This window comes from Pleuronectes platessa, chromosome 3 (genome assembly GCF_947347685.1).
Source record: "Pleuronectes platessa chromosome 3, fPlePla1.1, whole genome shotgun sequence".
Classification (NCBI taxonomy): Eukaryota; Metazoa; Chordata; class Actinopteri; order Pleuronectiformes; family Pleuronectidae; genus Pleuronectes; species Pleuronectes platessa.
The window spans coordinates 21,874,501-21,892,661 of NC_070628.1; the positions used below are offsets into that span (position 1 = coordinate 21,874,501).

General features: G+C 41.7%; 3 protein-coding genes across 6 annotated transcripts; 2 read left to right on the top strand and 1 right to left on the bottom strand.

Annotated features, from left to right (window-relative positions):
- Positions 1-132: 132 nt before the first annotated feature.
- Positions 133-4,210, bottom strand: tk1 (thymidine kinase 1, soluble). Its single transcript, XM_053419053.1, has 7 exons — positions 3,987-4,210; positions 3,782-3,813; positions 3,250-3,363; positions 2,714-2,807; positions 2,423-2,512; positions 2,030-2,149; positions 133-865 (listed from the first exon to the last, which is right to left on the bottom strand). The coding sequence occupies exons 1-7, from the start codon at positions 4,050-4,052 to the stop codon at positions 689-691; spliced, it is 693 nt and encodes a 230-aa protein (XP_053275028.1). The 5' UTR covers positions 4,053-4,210; the 3' UTR covers positions 133-688.
- Positions 4,211-4,920: 710 nt separating this feature from the next.
- Positions 4,921-10,581, top strand: afmid (arylformamidase). The gene is made up of 11 exons (XM_053419054.1): positions 4,921-5,171; positions 5,467-5,557; positions 6,816-6,920; positions 7,032-7,080; positions 7,164-7,249; positions 7,368-7,440; positions 7,636-7,733; positions 7,901-7,979; positions 9,017-9,152; positions 9,419-9,523; positions 9,804-10,581. Exons 1-11 carry the CDS (start codon positions 5,142-5,144, stop codon positions 9,831-9,833), a joined length of 882 nt encoding a protein of 293 aa, XP_053275029.1. The 5' UTR covers positions 4,921-5,141; the 3' UTR covers positions 9,834-10,581.
- Positions 10,582-11,333: 752 nt separating this feature from the next.
- Positions 11,334-18,067, top strand: cant1b (calcium activated nucleotidase 1b). Of its 4 annotated transcripts, XM_053419059.1 has the most exons (6): positions 11,526-12,170; positions 12,278-12,430; positions 14,556-15,152; positions 15,258-15,398; positions 15,605-15,808; positions 16,184-18,067. In XM_053419059.1, the coding sequence occupies exons 2-6, from the start codon at positions 12,367-12,369 to the stop codon at positions 16,552-16,554; spliced, it is 1,377 nt and encodes a 458-aa protein (XP_053275034.1). In that variant the 5' UTR covers positions 11,526-12,170; positions 12,278-12,366; the 3' UTR covers positions 16,555-18,067. The 4 variants fall into 4 exon arrangements, with proteins under 4 accessions (XP_053275036.1, XP_053275033.1, XP_053275034.1 ...); XM_053419061.1 differs by lacking the exons at positions 11,526-12,170; positions 12,278-12,430 and adding an exon at positions 11,334-11,488; XM_053419058.1 differs by lacking the exon at positions 12,278-12,430 and having other exon boundaries at positions 11,525-12,231.
- The last annotated feature ends 94 nt before the right edge of the window (positions 18,068-18,161 follow it).

Below are 18,161 nucleotides of genomic sequence, written 5' to 3' on the forward strand. Positions count from 1 at the left end.
CATAAATATTTTGACTTTGTCTCTACTACAGGTTATATATATATATATATTGTATAGCCTTCCAGGATTTTAACAGGTTATTTTGGTCCACGGTAGCATGGGAGGGCTTTGGATTAGAGCTCACTTAAGTGAAACATTCAAAACACTTACTTTTAATACATTTGTGTAAAAGAGCATGTCAACTGTTTCGAAAACCGTACATTTTACTATTGTACCGCTCCGGGTCAGCCATACATAGTGAAACAAACTTTCCCACAAATTCATGATAAATGATGGCAACACAAACATTTAAGATAAAATAAATTATAACTTTAGTCACCAGGAAATATCTACAGTTAAAGAAGGTACAAATTGCATAAATATTACAGATGTTATAGTGAAGCCTACGTCAGTGAAATATTAGCTGGTTAATGCATTTTTTTTTTTTTCAGTGCACATCCCCTTCAATCAAGTAATAAAACACAGAAAAAGTAGGTCAACACTGTTTGACACCAAATTCATAAGAAACAAACTGAGCTGATAACTCAATTCCACTGTAGACGCATCAAGATACCTTAAAATACAAACAAACGCCAATCATTTCAAAGTATGTCAGTTTAAAAAATAAAAAAATTGTCCAATGCTCTTGCAAACACACACACACGCACAGCTCTCCCGAGATCTTGTGCTACATGTCTGGTTTTAGCGCTCAGAGATGGAGAGAGGAGAAAGGTTTCCGGGGAATTCCGCAGTCTAGGATTTTCCCAGAGGGATGTTGTGGAGTTTCATTCCTGTAGGGAGTACTGTTCTCTTTTTCCTCCATTAGACCCCCGTAACACTTTCTACACACTGCCTGATATTTGTCTGCTCCGCCGATCACTTCCACCTACGGCACAAACAAACAAGAAATGTCCCGTTAGAAAAATATTGAAAGATAGAAGAGGCAACTTTCTTTTTCACATTGTCTGGAAATGCAGCAAATCTACTTGCTCTTCACTTAAATGTTGGGAGGTTTGTGGCAGAGACACTCTTAATAATGTTCAGTAATTATTTGACTCATAAAACTAAAAAAAATTCAAAGTTAAATATAATCACTTTAGATATATATTGAAAATATACATGGTCAGGTATTTCAGATGAAAAAAACCTGCACTTTAAATAAAGGCCCTGTTCAGACCTGTTATTAACATCTGTTAGAGTGATCTAATTATAAGAATGATACTAAAAGATTGTTCACATTTGGTATTAAAATGTGTCCGTAATGCATCTCAAGAGAGTATTTGAGGTCAGATCTCACTTCCCTGCTGTATGTATGAACAAACATCATTTCTGTTCACAAAGGCCTTATTGTGTTGTGTTACACAGTCTGACTATACAGACGTGTCTGTTGTCAATTCATTTTGCTGCAGTTTTAAAAAGGAAATATAAAAACCTATTAGGTAAAAAAGTTGAAAATTGTTAAGTGGCAGCGAGTACATCACAAACACACAATTCATCAAAACATGGGAAACACTAAGAAGTTCATTGTCAAACTGTAGAGGGTTGAAGGACGTCCGCTTAGTAGGTGGTCCTTATTATGTGGTCCAGGGTGTATTTGCATCAACACAGCTGAAACAATTTGACCACATTCAACCTGGACCACCTCAAAATCAAGCGCTTGAATCCACAAATCACTTTTGGAGTTTCAGGGGTAAACAGCATTGCAGCCAGTCGACTCGAGTGGTGTAATTTCCACCAAGTTTTTTGCCTAAATGTCTGCTCCAAGGGGATATCAGAGGACATCTAGGTTAAAAAACATGGTGGAAATTATTTTTTTCACATTTCAAGAATCGGTTACCATTTAGTTAAATTGTATTTGATTTGGCTGCAACGTGTTTTACCCCAGAGACTCCAAAAGTGGCTAGGTTGTGTGTAGATAATGAGTGCATTTTAAGTTTTGGGTGAATTATCCCATTAACCTGTCCACCTGTAATTGGATCATCCAAATTAAACGGTTACAGCAGGTCTGAAAAGGGCCCAAATATTGTTCAGTTTATTGATGACTCCTCACCTCCTTCTCTGCTCCTATCCTCTTGGTGTAGGCAGCTTCTTTGTAACACTGCATGCAGACAGCGTGGAGCTTCACCACGCTCTCTGCCAGAGGGACAAGATTCAGGATGTGTCCAAATGGCTGCAGGAATGCACAAAACGGCAGGAAAACAGTCAGGTATAATCACATTACAAGGACAGAAGAGACACTATAGTGTGAAATAAGGAGCACATTGAAAGAGTTGAGGAGCTGCGCATGCAAATTGTTCACAGTACATCCTCAAAAATGTTTGACATTTTGTTGTGTCTCAACCCATTGTGATACTCTGTCTGACCCTTGAGCATCCACACAGTGTCTGTTTGTTAAGAAGAACCAGCATCACGCTGAGGGGGAGACACAAACATGGACCCTTACCTTTCTCTGGAAAGTTCCATCCAAGGCAGCTACAATGATTGTCTTTCCTAAATTGGCCATCTCCTCACAAAACTCCACCGTGTCTGGAAACTACAAGAACATAAAAAAGCACAGATTTAGCAGGCGACCTCCTGACACTCAAACGTGTTAAGACGAAGAATTTGTGACACACACAGTTCCTCTAAATTAAAACTTTTCACAAGTCCACAATAATTGACATTGTGTTCTTCCTGGAGGTGAAATATTTCAGCCAAAAAAAGAACGTTGAAAATATAGAGTTCATATACTTACAAACTGTCCTTCATCAACTCCAATGACACAGGCGTTCAGTGCCAGTGACCTCACATCCCCCAGACTGTTGGCTGGTACAGCCTCCATTGTGTTTCTAAAAGATGGACAGGATAAAGGTGAGATAATTGTGGATAACTGTTTCACACATTACTTTCTGCTTTTATAAATATGAATAATATATCATAAGAAGCTACCAAATCTCACCACTAGTGGTCGGGTTTTGCTCAAGTATCATGGATCAGATTGGTGAGAGACAATCCAATTTCCTCCTTTTTTTCTATCCAAATTTAACTTTAGAAAAGAGGTAAATGCTGTACTTGCTGTAATGCTGTACTGTTAATCATAGTAAGCCACCCCTATAAATTGATTAATATCTTTTGGATCCAAACCTGGCTGCAGGATTTTCTCCTCTTTGTTCCATCATTTGTAATTGGGTTTGTGCTAATCAAATGTAGTCTCACATTTTTTGTAACTTTGCTTCTTTCCTGTTGACTTTATTTTACGTGTATGTCTGTACATGTGAAATAAAAACTTACTTGTCATGTGTGGCCATGCCTGTGTCACTGTATCGTTGGTCTTTGGCATATTTGATCACCAGGCAGTTGTACTGAGCTATCTGGAAGCGGCGCACCCTCCTCATCAGCTCAGTGCTGCAAAGTAAATGTCAAACCTTTTTTTAACTTCAGTAAAAACCCATCCATATATTGTGTTCATGCAGACACAACATATATCAGCTCAGCTATGTGACAGCGGATCTCCAACACTGATTTCATTATACTATAGCTTTACAATCAACATTTTGTAACATGTTAAGTATGAAGTACAGAATCGGTGTGGAGTGACATTTGAACCGTAGGTGCTAATATTAGAAGGTGCACGAGCTGCACACTTCCTAACAGCCGCTTAGTATTGCTTCCAGTGATGGGAGTGGGTTAAACAAAGCAGATTTGGCGGGATGGTAAAGTCTGCGCGGTTTTAACTTTACTCTTAAGGTTTGAATAGAAAACGAGCAGCCAGCTCCACATGTAACGACACCTGGTGTTTTAACTTTGTTAACGAGTAACTCACCTTTTGCCTGAAAACATGGGTCCAAAGATGACCTGCAGAAAACAGCACAGACAGTTCAGGTCGGTGGGTCTACAAAGCCCCGTATCCATTCACATGCACAGTGACGTTAACATTATCATCGTGCCCTGGTTGTTCCTAATTTAAACGATGGCAGTTTGGCTAAATGTTGACATGTTTTACACAATAACGTTAGAGTGACACGAACCTGAATCTGTCCCCGGGCTTTCCTCGGTGAGTTTGGAAGAACTCTCGGGAAATCCACACAGTCCATTTTTATGAAAAGTTTAAATATCAATAAAGATGGTAACAAGAAAATAAGAGTAATATTGCTGTTGTTTGGTTCTCTCCGAAGCAGTAGCTCAGAAACAGTAAGTTGAATGTGGCGCGCCTGCAACTATCGGCGGCTGTTTTATACCGGAAATGAATTCGACCAATGCACGTACAGTAAACAGAAAGAAGTTGCGCCTCTACTTGGGCAGGAAGGTTATTCATTGGTTAGGATAAGGGCACAATGTGAGGGTAAGCCAATCAGAGGGAGTAAAGGGGCGGGTCTCTTTTCACCCATGGCGGGGAAAGTAACACGCCTTTACAACCAATCAGATGTGTGATAGCAGCGTGATGGGGCCACCGTCGGCCAATCCGAGCACAGAGTACTGGACAGGCGTGTGTGTTTGGCTCTCTGAGTGATTTGAAGCGAACAGCTGCAGCTCTCGTTAATGCGAACATTGCGCGGAAACTGACATCAAAACCTCCTCACATATGAAGACACAACATTACCGTGCATGTGGGGGAAGTTAACCGCCATTTTCTGTGTCTTTACAACACAATGCAGTATCAGAGACAAGTCTTTATTAGATCTCAACAGGGAGATTTGCTGTGATGCAGCAGCAAAGGTGACAATCAAACAACAGACACCAGAAGAAATAAACAAGGAAGAAACAAAAGGAAATAAAAAAAACATACAAATAATTGTGTCTACTGGATGCCTAAATTTCCTATGGGGAAATCATTACCATCGGCCGCCCCACCAACCTCTGGTCGCTTAGGGACTCGCACACAGGCCACTGCGCCTGCGCGTCTCCCGAGGCAGGGGGCAAACGAGTAACTTGTGTTTATTTAGTAAAATAGTTTTTAATGAAGCGGGCAGCTCCAGACAGACAGAGCTGGTGGTGGGTGGAGTGTTCTGTCCCTTGCCCTACTCAGTATGTACACTGTGCTCCAGGTTTACTGTGCAAAGTCCAGGTCTTCAGTCAAACCACCACCACCAGTAGCAGCAGCTCCGCCAGGCACCGAGCACAGTTGGCTGGTTTTATCTGACAGCACACTGTGGGTGATTTAAACCCCTTCAAGGGATAAAACAATGCTGCACTGGACTGAGATGACGAAAGATGTAAGTCTTTACACTATTGAGTGGTATAACTTCGTTCTCCCCTTCTGGGATCAGTGTGTGTACAACAGGCTTCTATAACTGTTTGCATTCTTACGCTTCCCTTGTTTCACTATTCCTATTTTGACAGCTAAATAAAGGAAGTCATTTAAAGCAGTAAGGGATTATCCCCTCACAGAAGCAGTGGTTTAAAGATGAGCACTAGGAGGCGCTGTGGCCCGCTTCAGCGACTCACGGTGGTGGGTGTACCCGGCTCTTTCATGGCCGCCCGGCTGACTGTAGTGTGTCACTGTGACAGGAGCTGGTGCGGCAGCTTTCACCCAGCCGGTGGTCGCACAGGATGTCTGCGGACGACGTGGTCAAGGCTCACGTCAAGGCGCTGAAGGAAGGTCGGTCTGCTATTTGACATTAACTTCACCAAAAATACACAGGAAAACAAGCCGCGGGAGATATATACAGCAGTGTGGGGGCAAACACAGGTGTCGTGTCAAATGTTGTATCCCTGTGAGGATGTGTATCTCTGTTGTATATATATGTCGTCCCATTAGGACACTGGAGGCTGTGAAACATATAACCCAGGCTACTTGTATTCGCTATATTTATGTTATATACAATTTGAACTGTGACGATATGCCTTCGATGTTTAAACTATACAAATGACAGATTGATTTTGTGAAGATTTCTATAACATCTTTTGTTTTAGTTTTTCAAGAAATATCAGAATACAAGCTCGTACACCTGAACATAGTCCACTCAGAGCGACATATTGGGGTTCATGTTGAATTTAGTGAGCATGCTGTGCCAGCTTTTGTAACCCTAACCCTTACTGTAAACAGCCAAAATATGTTTCCTCTTCCTTTAGCAAATAAAAACATTAGTTGTTATACCATCGTCATGCTAGATGTAAATGTATATACACATTTTAATACATTCAGTAGTTTTGGAAGGTATCTTAAGTCTTTATTAGGGAGCTGATTGATGCAACATACAACCAAGCCCCCCAGCCAAAGTTTTATCAGGGATGTTTCTGTTCATTATCAGTCAGCACCTAACAGTAAGCAGCTAAATGAAAAGGGTCTCTGGATAAAACAAATTCTGAGGTGAATATAATGACGAACTAGAATGACATTCAGTTGAGCACACATCTCTGTCAAGTTAATAAACCTACATATCGTTGTCTAGTTCTAAAGATAAAATACATTCTAGTAGAAATATAAAAGCAAATAGAATATAAAAAGTCTGATTACCTGAATGATTATTTTTCTTAAAACATAAAAAGATATTGGGAAAAAAAATCCAGGATCTGGCACTTATCCTGCATCCTCACTAAACATGATAAAGAGTTCTTCTTCATCCCTCCAGCAAGTTTGGTGAAAATCCCTCTTGTAGATTGTCTGTTATCCTGGCAACAAATAAACAAAAAAGTTTAACCTAGGCAGAGGTTAAAATCTAAAAACTTGAGTCACTTTGGTGGAAAGATCATTCTTAAATCCACTGTTACTCACAATGATTTGCAACAGTTCCTCCAATAATCTAAAACGCTCAGAAGTATAAAAAGTGATGGCTTCCGGAGTATAGACAATGTAGCAAAAGACAAATATGTACATATGTTGTTAATGTTGTGCTTTGATACCACGTGCTGTTCAGGTACACAGCGAGCCCGTGGTCTGGCTCAAACTTTACTCAACGTGCCATACGGGGAGGGAGATGGAGAGAAACTGGACGTCTACATACCCGAAACCAACTCTTTGGGTACGGACAGGAACGTCTGTCATGACACAGCAACCTCACTCCATCGTCTTCAAGTATTCAGAAGTTAATGTCAAGCATAAGAACTAACAGGCGTCATTCCCTCTGTTTCAGATGTCCCTCTTGTTATTTACATACATGGCGGCTACTGGCAGTTTCTCAGGTACTGCATTGCACTTTCAGACACCTCTGAACTGTAACATAGATGTACACTAACCCTTTGTCATGCTGATGTTTTGTGCACAGTAAGGAGGAGTCAGGATTCATGGCTGTTCCACTCATCGATAAAGGTGTGGTGGTGGTTGCCGTTGGCTACGACATCGCCCCCAAAGGTAGAATCTTTTCATTTCTGATAAAGTTTGTTTCTGTTCTCAGGGAAAGACGGAATATTTAAGGAGGATAAACTGATAATGTCAACTATCTGCCTGTGGCCTTACTTTCCCTTTTTAGGTAACATGGACCTGATGGTGTCTCAAGTACGCAAGAGTGTTGTGTCTGTCATTCAGCAGTACTCTCACATCAGGTACCTTTGCTTGTTTTCCCCTGTTACCATCACCCAGTTTGAATTAAGATTGTTTTTATGCATCATGTTATTATGCTATTTGTTTTATACATTCTTCTTTCATTCACACAGAGCCAAAATGTCACCATTTCCATCATAAGTCCTCTGTGTTGCAGTTTGTGTTTTATGAAATCTCTGATCTGATCTGTCTCTCAGTGGTCTGTACCTGTGTGGACACTCTGCTGGGGCTCACCTGACTGCGATGGTCCTCTCCACTGACTGGTCACAGTACAGCATCACCCCTCAGATCAGAGGTGAGTACGACCAGGTGAACTGGGACGAGTGACACATACGGTAGACAATGCTTGACCTTATTATATTTAGCAGCACATTTAAATGGAAGCTAACAGAAATACAAGGTTGAGACACATGTTGCATAATCAATGCACTGTTTTTAAGAGTTTTCATAATTACCTTCCAGGGGCTTTCTTGGTCAGTGGCATCTACGACCTCCTGCCCATCCTGTCCACCTACGTCAACGAGCCTCTGAAGATGACAGAGTAGGTGGATGGCAACGTTTAGTGCAATAACGTGTACTAGTGCAGAGTGCCTGATCTAAACTTGCCTGTTTGGAATGTGCTATTTTTCTGTAGTTTTAGGGAACACACTGTTGTTGTGATTGACAATGCCACCAATAGTTAATGAGTCCCAGCCGCTAGTGCAACAGCGCTGGTCACCTGTTCATTTTTATATTCATTTTTAACGTATTTAGTGTCCACATTACACCAAATTCAACACTGCATTTCCTTTGGTTTTATGTGTGCTAGATCAGCCACTGCTAGCATAACGATCTAAATTCTCTGACTGAACCATCAGCTGTCGAGTTGCATTGTGGGAAATGTAGGGACCAGGTTTTGACTAGGAAGAGGAATGTGTGAAAAGATTATAGCTGCGTTTCTGCTCCATCGGATTTGATACTTGTTTTATAGCCATCTAGAGGGCGACATTGTGCAATGCTACATTGGTCCAAGGGTATAATCTGATTACTGACCAGATAGACCAGGGCTTTACAGTAATCAGACCTTAACAACATGTAAACGCATCATGCCCTTTCCTACTTAACCAGATTACACTTAGTAATCCAGAGTTTGTCAACCTGGACACCACATGGTGCCATATATATATATATACAAATTTCGTTATTAGATACATCTTAGTAGCAAGTGTAATGGGAATGTGAGTATTTTACTCGTTTTGTATTAAAGGAAAAAAGTAACAATGGAGCGTATAATCTTTTCAGGAAACTACATTTTCACCTCATTTTAGTTGAGAAATGTACCTGCTAAGTTATTGGAAACTTTCTGATCTAAAAATTTGATCATACTCCAGACAAGTTTTAGAAACCCTGCAGCCGTCCATAATTCCTGTGTGCACACCCGTAAATGCCATGACAGTTATGTGGAAAAGATTGTGTGCAACTAGACTGTTTTGATTGTCTGTGTATCTGTGTATCTGTGTATCTGTATTTGTCCTCTGCTGGTCTGTCGTGCCAGTCAGTGTCTGACTCCTCTGTCCCCCGGGTGTCTCCTGTGTGCAGGGAGGTGGCGGTCAGGAACAGCCCCAGCAAGCTGGTCCCTCAGCTCAAACTCTCGTCCTCCAGTTGTCACATCGTTGTGGCCGTCGCTGAGAACGACTCCCCGGAGTTTCGCAAGCAATCAGAAGAATATTACAAAGTCAGTGCTGCTGATTTAGTCCTTTGTCATTTTTAAACCCTAAATCCTTTTGTTGGATTTATTTCCTTTTTTTACTGATACAAATTATTAAAGTCTCAGTTGAAGCTAAGGGTTCCTGCTGATCAACAAAGTGACAAATTGTGTTAGAGTTGTTGTTTAAATAAACATCAAGTTAGTATTTTTCTAATGGTACGTTTGATATATGTGTATGTATCTACCATTTCCTCACTTCTTCCTGTCCTGACCTCTGACTTTCTGCCGTAAAGACTTTAGAGGCGTCAGGACTGAAGGTGACCATGGAGGATGTGCCAAACACAGACCACTTCGATATCATTGAGCAGCTGGTAGATGGGGAGTATCACCTAACAAAGGTAAACGAGCACTCCACACCCAAATAATTTGACCTCTAAATCAATATGAATGTCAATGATGTTTTCCAGAATGTCTACTCTTTCACCCTCTGATCATTTATTGTATTATTAATGTAAGGTATACATGTACAACCTTGAACAATACGAAATATTCTGATAGAAGAATATTATCCTGAAAATGACTTTTCAACAAATATAACTATAAAAGTATTATAGTCTTCAACGATTTGTAATAGTCTTAGAACAACCAGATGTGTTTTAATTTCTTTATTCTTTCCAGCTTCTCTTGAAGATGATGGGAAAGAGCTGAGGTGTCTTCGATCCGTCATCTAATATTAACATACCTCAGAATGAACACACATCCGCCACCCACCAATAATATATGATAATATGCATTATTTCATTATCTCACACTTTGGTAAACGTACAATCTATCCACTTTGAATGATTAAGACTAATATGGCACAGATTTTTTTGAAGGTCTGGTTTAATTGTTTTTGCTGAACTTTGTTCGCGCTAGTTAATGTGCTCAGAAAATGTCCTAAATAGGCTCATTGTGTCCCAACCACATTAACACATAGTAAAGACATTGTGTGCCTCACGCTGAATCACTTCAAGGACGGTGAATGTAGCCAATCATACAACTGATAAACCTGCTGACTTGTAAACAGTGGTAATCTGCACCATGACTTGAAGTCCTCAGAAAGGACAATCACAGCTTAACGACAAACCCTACAAGGTGAATGAAGCTTTTTACTGCAGCCGCCAGTGATGATATGTTACGCAGGGAAATTTAATGTGTCATCCACAAATGGCTAAATGTGATAAAGAAAACTATATATTTGCACTTTTTATTTTACATTAATGAAGTAGCAGAATACTGATGTCAAAACAGACATATCTTAATATCAAAAAATTTGAATAACTGGTGCACATTGTTACGTCCTGGCATCTAGCATCTTGATTAATCGTTTGTATCATTGTTTATACAATGTTCTGTTAATCATCACTGTAGATTATTGAGAATAATCACAATAAATGTTTTATTTGTGAACTTATGTGTTGCCAGTTTTTTATTTATTTGATGCACTCTTTTTCTAATGTATAATCTAGTCACATGTTACATATCGTCTCCAAATATGCCACAGAACTATTTCCTCTTATCATAGCTTAATTATCTTTATTTTTAACTCTAATGTTTAATAACGTTTTTGACAGATAAGACTTAGTGGAGATAATTTCCATCACCGTAACCATTGTCTAATTGTCAGAATTGTCTAAAATAAGACAATTCTGTATACATGCCATTCTGGGGAAAGTTTTGTTACAGCAACAAGTTCAATTAAATTCAATGTTATTTGTATTACAACAAATCTCAACATTCTCCATGCACTATCTCAAGGCTCCTTGGGTTGTTAATACAGAGACCCAACACTTCCTACAATGAACAAAGACTTGGGGACTGTGGGAAGAATAAACAGGAGAAGCCTCCAGCAGAACCAGATTCAGTGTGTGTGTGACCATCTGCTGCATTCAGCAATGGATGGTTAAATAGAAACATCATTAAAAGTAATAAATATCTTATAATTGTGTGTGTGTGTGTGTAAAATGCAAGCAATACATATTATACAGTGTGATCAGAGTTTGTTTCAGGTTTGCACTTAAGATATATTGAATTTGCACAGATGGAATATGACTATTAAACAGTTAGATGAGTCAGAGCGTAGTGAGAGATATATGATGCGTGCTCCTGCTGCTGCCGTGGTTCATTCTAATCGGGTGTAGCTTTTGACAGTGTGTATTTTCACTGTATTTTCAGTATCTTTACACAGCGACATCAGCTGATCGGCTCCACGCAGCTCATACAGTCCACAGTCTCCAGGCAGGAGGAGCTAGCGGAGAGAAGCCGCCGACACCACCGGTCCATCAGTGGAGCCGAGCGGAGCGGAGGAGCCTCTCCACCAGGTGAGAGCACGAAGCCTCCACACGACACCAAGGGACGACCCAGATACACGGTCACTTCAGCTAACCGCGTTAGCGACGCTAGCAGGCTCGAGTTGCTAGCTGGTGTTAGCCACACGGCTAACATCCCGAAACATTAACCGGCGTGTTTGTATTTATCGTTAATGACTCGCTAACGGTCTCAATCACAAGCGTGTCGGTGTTGAATGCTTTAACTTCAACCAGAGGAAAGTGGTGAATAGTTCTCAGGTTTTAACTTGTTGTGTTTGTGAAGAAGCAGCCGGTCAAAGTTTGTTGGGTCCCTGCCTCCGTGGCTGTGGGTCACACACTGGGAGTAGCGGCACGAGCCGTGGAATAAGAAAGACGCCATTATTAACTAATATCGCAATGAGGTCAAGTTACTGCCTTGGCCTTCGATTTAAGCGTAACTCATCCCGTTGGGAAACTTGAGCTGCTGTAATGGAGAGAACTAGGGAGGAGACTGGTTGAGACATAGACCAGTTCTTCGTGTGGGGACAGAGACAGACGCAGGGCTGCTGGGACCTGGAGTTCTTAATGGGATGCGTGAGAAGGAGAAAGGGGCCGGATGGGAACAGCGTGTTCAGTTTGTTTAGTAAACTCTCTGCCCGGAAGAAAAAACAAGGCGGGGAACGTCACTGGTCAAAGCCTGAGGTCAAAGCCTGAGGTGAGTTACTCGACTACCTGTTGTGGGATCGGTTCATCCTCTGAGTTCGCCTGGGCTCGCGGTCAATACACAAGAAGCGTGTTGACTTATTGTTGTTGTACTTCCAGTTGCACGCACCCTGGAGATAAGAGGAGGGGGCTGAATTGTAGATCATTGATGTGGGACGGAGACGCAGGAACGAGGAGTTCATTATGCGATGCGATCAGAGGAGAGCGGCACCATGGTCACAGCGGGTTCAGGGGAGAAGAGGCGAAGGAAGGGTGAATACTGACAGTCTTCATACAGTCAGCTACATAGACAAGGGAGGGGGGGGGGGGGGGGGGGGTAGTAGTAGTATGGGCCAGGCTTTCAACAGTGACAATAAGGGCATTGTGTGTTTGACATGTGTGTTACATAGCTTGCTTGTTAGCTGATGAGGCTGAACTTCCTGATGAAGAGGCAGAGTGGGGGGTTGTGATGTCAGATTGTGTGTTCCACTTCATTTATACTAAATGACAACCGTCTGCGTCCACTCACATTTTACAGCACTCTTTTTTTCTGTCTTGATCCTTTTGTCAATGATGCTGTTGTGACATTTATTTTTTGGGTTTGCTGAATTGGGAAGATGATCTGTGGTATACCATAAGTGCCCTGCCAAACCCAGACCCCTCATATTGCTTCAGCTCCATCGTCAATGTGTAATTTCCTTAATGTGGTATTGCTCAAGATTAAGATTGCATTCATTACAGTACTGTCTTCATGTCACGTTATGTTGCAGCCATAAGTTTCAAGCTCAAGCAGTCGTATGTAATTGGTTCAGGGAGTGGTTCACTTTTGGAGGATGCTAGTGTTTTTTAACCTTTATTTACAACAAGGGAGGTCATGTTTTGTGATGTGGTTAACTATGTTTTACAAGTGAAACTAAGTTTTGTCTGAAAAAATTTTTACACGGAAAACCCCGTATTTTGTGGTTCACTACAGGTGAGCTCAACATATGCCAACACCACAAGGTTGAGGGTTACCTTGGTGTTCAGAGTCTCCCAAAACAAGCATGTATCTCTTATTTCAGTGGGCAGGGCGTCTGATGGCGTGTCACCCCAGCCCTATTACATAAACCTGAAGTATTTTGAAGAGCCTGTTTGTAACTCAAGTGAACCCAGACCACATTTCCTTTAAACAAACCAAACCACAGATCACATGTTAGTATATTAGTGTGAGTTTGTGAAATTCGTACAGCACACTTTTAGATTTGGACCTTTGCTTCTCCTGGATTCAGGCTTGAAACCAATTATTCATTACACAAGACTCCAACAGACATGTGAGGTGTCGAACTTATACTTAAGTACAAGGCAGAATTATGGGAGTACACGACAAGTCGAGGTGGTCTTTATTTCACATTCGGGGGCTCGACTCTGATATCACAATATGAGGAAGCAACTGTTGGGTAATTTTCTCCCTACACTAATAACATGCAGTTATAATATCTACAGACCAGTTTTGCACATAAGTAGGACAAATAATTTAGCATCCAAATAGAGCAAGGTTCATTTCTCATAATGTGGAGCTATGACGACCCGGCTTCCTACTCGGTTTGCATATTAAGAGGTTCTGCTTGAACATCACCACAAAGCCCTGTTGTGAAGAGAGAACAATAAACAAGAGCCTATTTTCAGGGATCTTACTTGTCCGTTGCTACTCTGGATTTATGTCAGTTGGATTTCAGAGAGAGAAATTGGAGTGTCTGCCTGCAGGGCTCCTCTTTTGTGTGCATTTCCTGACCTGAGAGTGGAGCCTGCACCTCAAACAAACTTACAGAGGAGCCCTGCAGGTAGTGGCCCTGTGTGAGCTGAGTGTTGAGGTGAAGAGGAAAATTAAAACCAGGAGAGCCCAGCAGCTGTGTGGAACTGTTTAGTGTAGTGGGTAGAGAGTGTGAAAGGTAAATAGACAGTTAATAACCCAAATGCATATATTCTTGAAGGTCAGGGGTGTCTAGCTAATGGAATAGCTGCCTCTGCCTTTTTACATCACAACCTATGGTATATGAACACCCAATAAAAAGCAGGCTCTTTAAAAAGGTGCCATGGAACCAGGGAGAGTGTGAACACGCTGCCTGTAGGGGCCTCAAGTCTCTTTATCCTGCCCTCTCTATGTGCTCTGTATGATCCCCAGCTTCCTGAACCAGAAGAGCGGTTCCTGTACCAAATACACCAACTCTGTTTAGAATATGTTCTAAGTTTCCTCACTGAAAATCTGCAATAAATGTTGGTTTTTCATTACTTCAAAGTCTATTCTAACGTACCTGTTTTTAAAATGAAGTAAAGGAGATGCAGTTCTCTGTCTCTTAAAACCACATCCTCCATCATGCCTTTTTCCTGATCTTTTCTCCCTTGTTTTTTCCGGATCCAGGCCATGATAGTCATCAGCCCAAGTCTACGCCTGATGTCGAGAATGAAGACAACTCTTCCATGACCTCCTTCGGTGTTGCCGTCCGAGGCCTCCCTCTGGCCTTGGCGTCCATGACACAAGCTGCCACCTCTGACTCACGCTTTCACCCAAAATGGCGGGCGATCACTGTGGTGACCCTGCTGGGATTAGTGCTCATATTGTATCTGCACCTGACGGTAGGCGACAGAGACACTCCTACCAGAGGTTACTATCGCAACAGGGCTCACAATTTGGAACTGTACAGAGAGGGTCAGGATGACATCTTCAGGGACGCTAACGGACAAACTGGCCGTAGCCTTGATGGCCGTCAGAAAAGGGAAAAGCCTTACAATGACACTTATCCTTTAAGTCCACCCGAGAAGACAAGGAAAGGCACCCGGTATCGCATAGGTGTGATCGCAGACCTGGACACAGCATCACGTAGCTCTAAGGCTCAGACGTGGTTCAGCTACATGAAAAGAGGATATCTGACAGTTTCAGAGAGCGCAGACAGACTGCAGGTGGAGTGGGACGCCGAGACCGTCACCCTGGAGAGTCATCTGGCTGAGAAAGGTCGAGGTAAATGGTCTTGTAAATTGATAACCTATATTCCGGGTATATGTTTGTGTGTTCAAATCAATGTGTGATTAATCTAATTTCATTTGATTATACATCCTGCTGCAGGAATGGAGCTGTCAGAGCTTGTGGCATTTAACGGGCATCTGTACACTGTAGATGACCGTACAGGTGTGGTGTACAGGATCGAGGGAAACCAGGCTATTCCCTGGGTAATATTAACTGACGGCGATGGGTCAGTGTCCAAAGGTCAGTTTCCAGTTGACATCTAGAGTGTTGCTCCTCTTCAGCAGCATAAATTTGCTACACAGCTTACAACTGAACGACAAGCAAGTTAAGCTTTCTTTAACTGGGAAAAATATAGTTGCCACTAAATAACTTTAAAATGTTGACAGTAATTTTCAAGGTGATCCACATGCCTCCTCACAGATCTTTTACCTTTCCTGTGTGTGCAGGGTTCAAAGCAGAATGGCTGGCAGTGAAGGACGAGCACCTGTACGTTGGTGGCCTGGGGAAAGAGTGGACCACGACCACTGGAGTAGTTGTCAACAACAACCCAGAGTGGGTGAAAGTTGTTGGGTACCATGGCGACGTGGAGCATCAGAATTGGGTACCACACTACAATGCCCTGCGGAGTGCAGCAGGGATCCAACCACCAGGTGCTGACAGATGGTTTTTGTTTCTACTTCATAGTCCCATCTATCCCATCTATCCTATCTATCCATTTAAAATTTCCAAGTAATGCATGATGTAATGCAGAGTGAGACAAAACTGTAAACCGACTGGAGTGTGCAGTTTTGTTCTACTTTAAGAGAAGAAATATCATCCAGTTGATTTAATGCTATGTCGATCTCAGTGACAACCTGCTTGGTTGTGAACAAAAATGACATCATATAGAACCCATCTTATTTTAAATACACTATCTACAGTTTTTAGCAAGTTGTCTTAAACAGATTGGAAAGCTGAGAGAAATTAAAAGCTTTCAATTACACACAATCCGCTCCTATTCATTCTATTGCTTCTCACTTCTGCAGGCTACCTTATCCACGAATCCGCATCGTGGAGCGAGCGTCTCCAGCGCTGGTTCTTCCTCCCTCGCCGTGCCAGCCACGAGCACTACGACGAGGTCGCAGACGAGCGGCGTGCCACCAACCTCCTGCTCTCCTGCCCTGCAGACTTCAGCTACATGAGCGTACGGCACGTCGGACCGCTCAACCCCACCCACGGCTTCTCCTCCTTTAAATTTGTTCCAGACACGGACGATCAGATCATTCTGGCCCTAAAGTCAGAGGAGGATGCGGGCAGGATCGCCACCTACATCATCGCGCTCACTCTTGACGGTCGTGTGCTGATGCCCGAGACAAAGATCGGGGACGTGAAGTATGAAGGGCTAGAGTTTATTTAAAAGCGATTGGGCTGAAGGTGCACATGTTCCTGTAGGCAAACGCTGCAGTGGTCCTTCATGTCTCAGAGGATAAAGAACTGAACTATTTATATGCAACACTGTTGTTTTAAGTTTTAAGTATACATTCTCATCTCTGTTCTACTGTGCAATGCTTTATGACACAAACTTTTATATTTCATAATTATATTAAGATGACTGAGAGCCGCAACAGAAGATAGAAGTGCAGGAGAGAGCCACGCAGCAAGGGGAGAACAAATAAGTCTTATCAGCTGCAGACCTGTATGTGACTGTCAGCCCACACCAGTCACCACCAAATATGATTTTAAACTAACTTAAGTCAAAATTATTGAAGCCTATTTCTGCCACTTAGTTGAAAAAAATCATATAAATCATTAGAACAAGAATCCTTCTCAATATAATGACTTACTGTCTCAAAATAACAAGTTTATATCCCAAATGAATGAGTGACCCATGATTTCACCTTACGGTTTTATATTTTCTTCTTTTTAATCTCATTTGGTTTAGCATCTTTTTTGTTTCACTGGTGGATATTGGCTTCCTTATAAAAGAATACAGTCTCAACATGGAGTTCCGCAGGACTCGCACACATTCCATATGTTAATGCTTGATGGTGGGTGTGCCCAATATTGTCGACAGCATTTTAACAATAACAATCGCAATTTCATTCTTGAGACACACAACATAGTTAGCTTTCATGCTAACATGCTATGCTAGTTATCAATACAATAGTAATGAGAAGTAAGTGGTGAATAAAATCCACAACCAGATGAACGTACACCAGGGTCACCAGCGGCCTCTGCCTCCTCTTTGAATTAACATTAACATACAAACGGTATTAAAGGGATATGATTGGCTGGTGCCTTCACTGCCACATAAAAAGTTTAGGGCTCCACAACCACACAGCACAATGAACATGCAGCAACAAAACCACAATGCAGATCGCCAACGAGGGCCCCACCCACAGCATTTCCATTAAATATTTCAACACATACATGTGAGTCCTGCATTAGACCTCCTGGTTTAATGAGACACCTCTGACATAGATATACACCAGGTCGATGTGGACCTCCTCGACTGCAGCTGAACTCTGCTGGTGGTTACACTCAGGGGAACGAGGTGAAACCGCATGTTCCAAACCAAATAGAAATGAATGTCCTTAAATGACTTGAAATATTGAGCTGATTTGTTGCTTTTGGATTTTACTTTGACCTTTTAAGACACTGATGTTTCTCTTATTAATTTTGTATTGAGTTATATATTAATGGGTACAGCCATTATCATTTTTATTATAGCAACCTCTGCGCTGTTAAACATGATACATTATTCTGGGCAGGTCCTGCCCAATTGTTCACTCACATTTTAATAAACTGAATATTATCAGCTTTTCAAACCAGTAGACGGAAAAACCAGCGACTATATACAAAGATAAACTATTAATATATTCATTTTGTATCATCTGAAAATACGTATTAAAATGTCTTCTTTTCTTTAAGCGACTTGTTATGTTTGTGTGTACCACCTACAGACGCCTGATGATTTACAGTGCAAACTGTTTAAAGTGATCAACTGCTTACATGGGTCAAAAA

What these genes read in the sequence shown, in the direction of transcription:
- tk1 (XM_053419053.1), bottom strand. Translation starts at nt 4,052, where the DNA reads ATGGACTGTGTGGATTTCCCGAGAGTTCTTCCAAACTCACCGAGGAAA. An exon ending in GAGTTGATGAAGGACAGTTT is followed by an intron (nt 2,513 to 2,713) that starts GTAAGTATATGA and finishes ATGTTCTTGTAG; the next exon opens with TTTCCAGACACGGTGGAGTT. An exon ending in GGATAGGAGCAGAGAAGGAG is followed by an intron (nt 866 to 2,029) that starts GTGAGGAGTCAT and finishes TTTGTGCCGTAG; the next exon opens with GTGGAAGTGATCGGCGGAGC.
- afmid (XM_053419054.1), top strand. Translation starts at nt 5,142, where the DNA reads ATGCTGCACTGGACTGAGATGACGAAAGAT. An exon ending in ACCCGAAACCAACTCTTTGG is followed by an intron (nt 6,921 to 7,031) that starts GTACGGACAGGA and finishes CCTCTGTTTCAG; the next exon opens with ATGTCCCTCTTGTTATTTAC. An exon ending in GAGCCTCTGAAGATGACAGA is followed by an intron (nt 7,980 to 9,016) that starts GTAGGTGGATGG and finishes TCCTGTGTGCAG; the next exon opens with GGAGGTGGCGGTCAGGAACA.
- cant1b (XM_053419058.1), top strand. Translation starts at nt 12,072, where the DNA reads ATGGGAACAGCGTGTTCAGTTTGTTTAGTAAACTCTCTGCCCGGAAGA. An exon ending in TCTGGCTGAGAAAGGTCGAG is followed by an intron (nt 15,153 to 15,257) that starts GTAAATGGTCTT and finishes ATCCTGCTGCAG; the next exon opens with GAATGGAGCTGTCAGAGCTT. An exon ending in CGATGGGTCAGTGTCCAAAG is followed by an intron (nt 15,399 to 15,604) that starts GTCAGTTTCCAG and finishes CTGTGTGTGCAG; the next exon opens with GGTTCAAAGCAGAATGGCTG.